General features: G+C 41.5%; 1 protein-coding gene across 1 annotated transcript; it reads right to left on the minus strand.

Moving 5' to 3' along the window:
• Positions 1-4,628: 4,628 nt before the first annotated feature.
• On the minus strand, positions 4,629-5,579 carry LOC139183896 (olfactory receptor 7E178-like). The gene has a single exon (XM_070792200.1). It carries the CDS (start codon positions 5,556-5,558, stop codon positions 4,629-4,631), a length of 930 nt encoding a protein of 309 aa, XP_070648301.1. The 5' UTR covers positions 5,559-5,579.
• Positions 5,580-7,447: the final 1,868 nt, after the last annotated feature.

Raw genomic sequence — 7,447 nt, forward strand, 5'->3', positions numbered from 1 at the left:
TGTTCTGAAGGCTGTCAACTCAACCTTTCCAAGATAACCTGACGTTTTATCCTCCCCAAAATGTTGCTTTTTCTATGATCCCATCTCGTTGAAAGCATACACCATCAATTTTGGTACCCACAGAATTTTATTTTATTCCAGTGTTCTCAACCAGACTGATTTTGCCCTCTCTGGAACAACTGGCAAAATCAGTCTGGCTGAGAACACTGGAATAACCAGTTTCTGCTTATCACAACTCAGTGCTGGTATCTCACGAGTAGAGACCAGGGATCCTGATAAACATCAGACAATATACAAGATAGACTCTATGACAAATATTAATCAGATCAGATCAGATCAGTCGCTCAGTCGTGTCTGACTCTTGGCGACCCCTGGCAGCACGCCAGGCCTCCCTGTCCATCACCAACTCCTGGAGTTCACTCAGACTCACGTCAATAGAGTCAGTGATGCCATCCAGCCATCTCATCCTCTGTCGTCCCCTTCTCCTCCTGTCCCCAATCCCTCCCAGCATCAGAGTCTTCTCCAATGAGTCAACTCTTCGCATGAGGTGGCCAAAGTACTGGAGTTTCAGCTTTAGCATCATTCCTTCCAAAGAAACCCCAGGGCTGATCTCCTTTAGAATGGACTGGCTGGATCTCCTTGCAGTCCATGGGACTCTCAAGAGTCTTCTCCAACACCACAGTTCAAACATCAATTCTTTGGCATTCAGCCTTCTTCACAGTCCAACTCTCACATCCATACATGACCACAGGAAAAAACCATAGCCTTGACTAGACAGACCTTTGTTGGCAAAGTAATGTCTCTGCTTTTGAATATGCTATCTAGGTTGGTCATAACTTTCCTTCCAAGGAGTAAGCGTCTTTTAATTTCATGGCTGCAGTCAGCATCTACAGTGATTTTGGAGCCCAGAAAAATAAAGTCTGACACTGTTTCCACTGTTTCCCCATCTATTTCCCATGAAGTGATGGGACCGGATGCCATGATCTTTGTTTTCTGAATGTTGAGCTTTAAGCCAACTTTTTCACTCTCCACTTTCACTTTCATCAAGAGACTTTTTGGTTCCTCTTCACTTTCTGCCATAAGGGTGGTGTCATCTGCATATCTGAGCTTATTGATATTTCTCCTGGCAATCTTGAGCTGGAGCTTGTGTTTCTTCCAGTCCAGCGTTTCTCATGATGTACTCTGCATATAAGTTAAATAAACAGGGTGACAATATCCAGCCTTGACGTACTCCTTTTCCTATTTGGAATCAGTCTGTTGTTCCATGTCCAGTTCTAACTGTTGCTTCCTGACCTGCATACAAATTTCTCAAGAGGCAGGTCAGGTGGTCTGGTATTCCCATCTCTTTCAGAATTTTCCACAGTTTATTGTGATCCACACGGTCAAAGGCTTTGGCATAGTCAATAAAGCAGAAATAGATGTTTTTCTGGAACTCTCTTGCTTTTTCCATGATCCAGCAGATGTTGGCAATTTGATCTCTGGTTCCTCTGCCTTTTCTAAAACCAGCTTGAACATCAGGAAGTTCACGGTTCACATATTGCTGAAGCCTGGCTTGGAGAATTTTGAGCATTACTTTACTAGCGTGTGATTTGAGTGCAATTGTGTGGTAGTTTGAGCATTCTTTGGCATTGCCTTTCTTTGGGATTGGAATGAAAACTGACCTTTTCCAGTCCTGTGGCTACTGCTGAGTTTTCCAAATTTGCTGGCATATTGAGTGCAGCACTTTCACAGCATCATCTTTCAGGATTTGGAATAGCTCAACTGGAATTCCATCACCTCCACTAGCTTTGTTTGTAGTGATGCTTTCTAAGGCCCACTTGACTTCACATTCCAGGATGTCTGGCTCTAGGTCAGTGATCACACCATCATGATTATCTGGGTCGTGAAGATCTTTTTTGTACAGTTCTTCTGTGTATTCTTTCCACCTCTTCTTAATATCTTCTGCTTCTGTTAGGTCCATACCATTTCTGTCCTTTATTCAGCCCATCTTTGCATGAAATGTTCCCTTAGTATCTCTGATTTTCTTGAAGAGATCTCTAGTCTTTCCCATTCTGTTGTTTTCCTCTATTTCCCTGCATTGATCAGTGAAGAAGGCTTTCTTATCTCTTCTTGCTATTCTTTGGAACTCTGCATTCAGATGTTTATAGCTTTCCTTTTCTCCTTTGCTTTTCACTTCTCTTCTTTTCACAGCTATTTGTAAGGCCTCCCCAGACAGCCATCTTGCTTTTTTGCATTTCTTTCCCATGGGGATGGTCTTGATCCCTGTCTCCTATACAATGTCACGAACCTCATTCCATAGTTCATCAGGCACTCTATCTATCAGGTCTAGGCCCTTAAATCTATTTCTCACTTCCACTGTATAATCATCAGGGATGTGATTTAGGTCATACCTGAATGGTCTAGTGGTTTTCCCTACTTTCTTCAACTTAAGTCTGAATTTGTCAATAAAGAGTTTACGATCTGAGCCACAGTCAGCTCCTGGTCTTGTTTTTGCTGACTGTATAGAGCTTCTGCATCTTTGGCTGCAAAGAATATAATCAATCTGATTTTGATGTTGATCATCTGGTGATGTCCATGTATAGAGTCTTCTCTTGCATTGTTGAAAGAGGGTGTTTGTTATGACCAGTGCATTTTCTTGGCAAAACTCTATTAGTCTTTGCCTTGCTTCATTCCATATTCCAAGGCCAAATTTGCCTGTTACTCCAGGTGTTTCTTGACTTCCTACTTCTGCATTCCAGTCCCCTATAATGAAAAGGACATCTTTTTTGGGTGTTAGTTCTAAAAGGCCTTGTAGGTCTTCATAGAACCATTTAACTTCAGCTCCTTCAGCATTACTGGTTGGGGCATAGACTTGGATTACTGTGATATTGAATGGTTTGCCTTGGAAACAAACAGAGATCATTCTGTCGTTTTTGAGATTGCATCCAAGTACTGCATTTCAGACTCTTTTGTTGACCATGATGGCTACTCCATTTCATCTGAGGGATTCCTGCCCGCAGTAGTAGATATAATGGTCATCTGAGTTAAATTCACCCATTCCAGTCCATTTTAGTTCACTGATTCCTAGAATGTTGACATTCACTCTTGCCATCTCTTGTTTGACCACTTCCAATTTGCCTTGATTCATGGACCTGACATTCCAGGTTCCTATGCAATATTGCTCTTTACAGCATCGGACCTTGCTTCTATCACCAGTCACATCTACAGCTGGGTATTCTTTTTGCTTTGGCTCCATCCCTTCATTCTTTCTGGAGTTATTTCTCTACTGATCTCCAGCAGCATATTGGGCACCTACTGACCTGGGGAGTTTCTCTTTCAGTATCCTATCATTTTGCCTTTTCATACTGTTCATGGGGTTCTCAAGGCAAGAATACTGAAGTGGTTTGCCATTCCCTTCTCCAGTGGACCACATTCTGTCAGATCTCTCCACCATGACCCGTCCATCTTGGGTTGCCCCACGGACATGGCTTAGTTTCATTGAGTTAGACAAGGCTGTGGTCCTCGTGGGATTAGATTGACTAGTTTTCTGTGAGTATCAATAAATTTTATTAATAGAATGCTTGAGCAGTGACAAAATGTAAAAAGAAAGTGAAATCATTTCATAGTGGGAAGCAGTTTGGTTGTTAGAAAACTACCAAAATGAGTTTAGAAGACATGGCATTTGAAAACCAATGATGTGTTTTTCATAGATTTGTTTTGTGATTTTCTGAATCTCCCCTCCCTGCTATGATGCTTATTCTTCAAGGAAACAGGTAAATCAACACCTTCTTGTATTGTCTTTTGAGACGTCCAATTGAGAAATGTCTATCCTCACTTTTTATCACTTTGCTTTTTGTGAATCATATAAACACACCCTGTATTTTGTGACAATTGTGTGCACACTAGTAGTTGGACAAAAACAGATCCTACTCTGTATACATACTAATAGAAATAAACCAAACATTGCTTCTTTGGGGAGTTGTAGAGCACTCTATACAAGGTCCAGTGATCCAGGAAGAAAGGGAGTTAGTGGAAGTATGTGATTTAAAATGGGAAATTAGTCACCCTATTTGCTCAAAAACCTGCCCAAGATCTTTAGGGGATAAAAACATCCTAAACATCTTGGGCTTTCAGGTAAGATTTGGATTCTCATATCAAATAGTGGAAAAAATCATAGGAAAATATAGAAACAGTAAATTTAAGAAAGAGAGGGCTATGATTATTTTGTAGTGATAGAAACAAGACTGCCCATGATCAAAGGTCCTGGATCATGTATAAGGAAAGACAGAATGGTATACTGGTGTACTATGAAAAATCCTGGTGGGAATATGACTTATGTGGAGAATTCAAAAAGAATCTCCCAAGTGATTAAAGCTATTCTAAGAGGAAAACCTGCATAAACAGAAAGCAGGAAGCCAGATAAGTATATATACACTATGTGTTTGCATATTCAGAACTTCTTGTTGCACATATTTGATTTTACTGCCTTTGTAGATCTTTTTTGTGATTGTTCAGTCACTAAGTTGTGTCTGATTCTTTATGCCCCTTGGACTGCAGCATGCCAGACTTCCTTATTCTTCACTATCTCTTGGAGTTGGCTCAAACTCATGTCTTATGAACCAAAAAGCAAGATGGCACAGGATTTGAGATTAGGCTATTCTGTGGCTAATCCTCCACAGGGAACTCTTGATTTCCTTGTTCCTTAGACTGTAAATGAAGGGGTTCAGCATAGGGATGACCACAGTGTACATCACTGAGGCCACCGCACTCTTCCTAGGGGAAGATGAGAGAGCTGAACTTATATACACCCCAATGCCTGTTCCATAAAACAAACAAACAACTGACAAGTGAGAACCACAGGTGGAGAAGGCTTTATACCTCCCACCTAATGATGAGAGTCTGAGGATGGAGGAAATAATTCGAGAATAAGAGTAAAGGACCCCTGACAGTGGAACTCCACCAAAGATGGTACCAATGAAATAGATTAATATGCTACTGATGGAGGTGTCAGAACAAGTAAGGTTAAAGAGTTGAGAAAATTCACAAAAATAATGAGGAAGTTCCACACCTGCACAGAAGGTAAGCTGTGTCATCATCAAGTAGTGCAGCAGGGAGTTCAAAAAGCTAATGGAAAGTGATGCCAGGACCAACAAACCACAGAGGCGAGGGTTCATGATGACCAGATAGTATAGGGGGTGACAAATGGCCACCAACCGGTCATAGGCCATCACTGTCAGAAGCAGACTCTCCAAACACGCAAAAAGAGCAAAAAAGTTCACCTGAGCAATGCACCCTGCATAGGTGATGGATTTGCTATGCGTTTGAAAATTCACTAGCATCTTAGGGATGGTGGTGGTGCTGATACTGATGTCAGCCAAGGACAGATTGGAGAGGAAGAAGTACATGGGGCTGTGGAGGTGAGGGTCAGAGCTGACAGCCAGGATGATGAGCAGGTTCCCAAGCACAGTCACCAGGTACAGGGACAGGAAGAGCCCAAAGAGGAGGAGCTGAAGTTCTGGATCATCTGAGAAGCCCAGGAGGAGGAATTCTGAGACACGTGTATGATTCTGTGGTTCCATGTAGATGGGGCACCTTTTGAAAAAGAAGTGAGTGTTGAATACACACAACAATTGTACAGGTACTCAGATAAGTGTTCATACTTTGAGCAATTCATAAATAACGTGTTCATGCTTGAGGACCATACCCCCCAGTTTATTTCACAATTTTCTGAGTCTGAACACATCTTTATTGATCCCCAGGGCATTCACTTGTTTCTTCACACATCTGTTTTTGAGGCATAGGTCCAAAGAATATGAGACAAGTAAGGACATTTTGAGATCACAGATCCATGAACATAGTAAAACATTTGTTCCCTACACGTTAAGGAAAAATGTGGACTAAAAATTCCTCTTCTCTTAAAAAAAAAATCAATCTCATTAAAGAACACAATGTGCTTAGTTGCTCAGTCATGTCCAACACTTTATGACCTCATGGACTGTAACCCACCAGGTTCCTCTGTCCATGGGGAGTCTCCAGGCCAGAATACTGGAGTGGATTGCTATGCCCTCCTACAGGGGATCTTCCCAACCCAGGGATCGAACCCAGGTCTCCCACATTGCAGGTGAATTCTTTACCATCTGAGCCACTAGGGAAGCCCAAGAACACTGGAGTGGATAAACTATCGCTTCTCCAGGGGATCTTCCCAACCCAAGAATCGAACCGGGGTCTCTTGCATTGCAAGTAGATTCTTTACCAGCTGAGCTACCAGAGAAGCCCAAAGAAGCACTCAAATGTGAAGCAGGAGATAGATGGGCCACTGGACCAGGCAGCTAATGTTTGTCGAACAGAACAAAACTGAAGTTTTTGTCTTTAGCCACACAAGAACGATGCCTGCTTCCCTTCCCCCACTGATACAGAGAGAATAACTAACGGGATATTCATTGCAGCAAAAATGGAGATGAATGAACAATCTTTGGCACACACCAGCCAAACAGGCCTACAAGAGTTAAACAATCTTGGTTATTCTTTAGTTGTTACTCCTAACAAACACCTGTGGCTGGACAATCTTTCACAAAGCTAATTACTCTCTGACTCCATATAGATCTTACTCTGCACCAGGCAATCTTCTCCCCTACACTGTCTTGTAGTATTCTGCATTTCAGAAAGGAGATCATGGGCCAATAACCACAGGGGCACCAGACCTGGTTGCTGAGTTGCCTGATGCCAGCTGTGGCCATTTTGAAACTTTGCAAAAGAAAAAAATCCAAGACCTTCAAGAGGATATAAAACCTCTCCCTATTCCTGAGAAAGGGGTGGGGGCATAGTTCTCGAGGTGCTAACCTGCTGTGCTTCCCTTTTACCTGGCAAAGAAAATAAAGAAACTCTTTTCTATTTCCTCCAGACTCTGTCTCTGTATTTATATTTGGCCTTGGCAGACAGGGAGCCAAGATTTTGGCATCATTAATACCATGATTATCCACTTCACATATTAAAATGCAAAAATTTAGCAATACTTGCTTTAGAACTTATATTTATTACTGATAAAAATAGAGAGGTTTTGGATTTCTCTGATGGTCAAGTGGTTAAGAATCCATACTTCCAATGCAGGTGGTTCAGGTTTGATTCCTGGTGGGGGAACTAAGATCATATAGGTGTTTCAGCATATAAAATCATGCAAAGTACTACCTGAGGGTTAGAATTCATTTATTTTTCAATTTCTTATTATGATACAGATAAAAGAATTCTAATGCTGCCTTCCATCCTACACAAGAGAGTATTTCCAAAATATATAAGCCTATGACTATTGCCTCAGTTCTAAAAATTGAAACGGCAACTTTCCTATTAATGACCTAGGCTTATTTTCCTGACCAAGATATCAGACAAAAGCAAGTACATGCTCCGATTGTCAAGGGATAAAATTAAAAAGATCCTTCTTCCGATTTGCATAGGGAATGATGTTTCCATAGCT

Source organism: Bos indicus, chromosome 7 (assembly GCF_029378745.1).
Source record: "Bos indicus isolate NIAB-ARS_2022 breed Sahiwal x Tharparkar chromosome 7, NIAB-ARS_B.indTharparkar_mat_pri_1.0, whole genome shotgun sequence".
In the NCBI taxonomy this organism is placed as follows: domain Eukaryota; kingdom Metazoa; phylum Chordata; class Mammalia; order Artiodactyla; family Bovidae; genus Bos; species Bos indicus.

What these genes read in the sequence shown, in the direction of transcription:
- LOC139183896 (XM_070792200.1), bottom strand. Translation starts at nt 5,558, where the DNA reads ATGGAACCACAGAATCATACACGTGTCTCAGAATTCCTCCTCCTGGGC.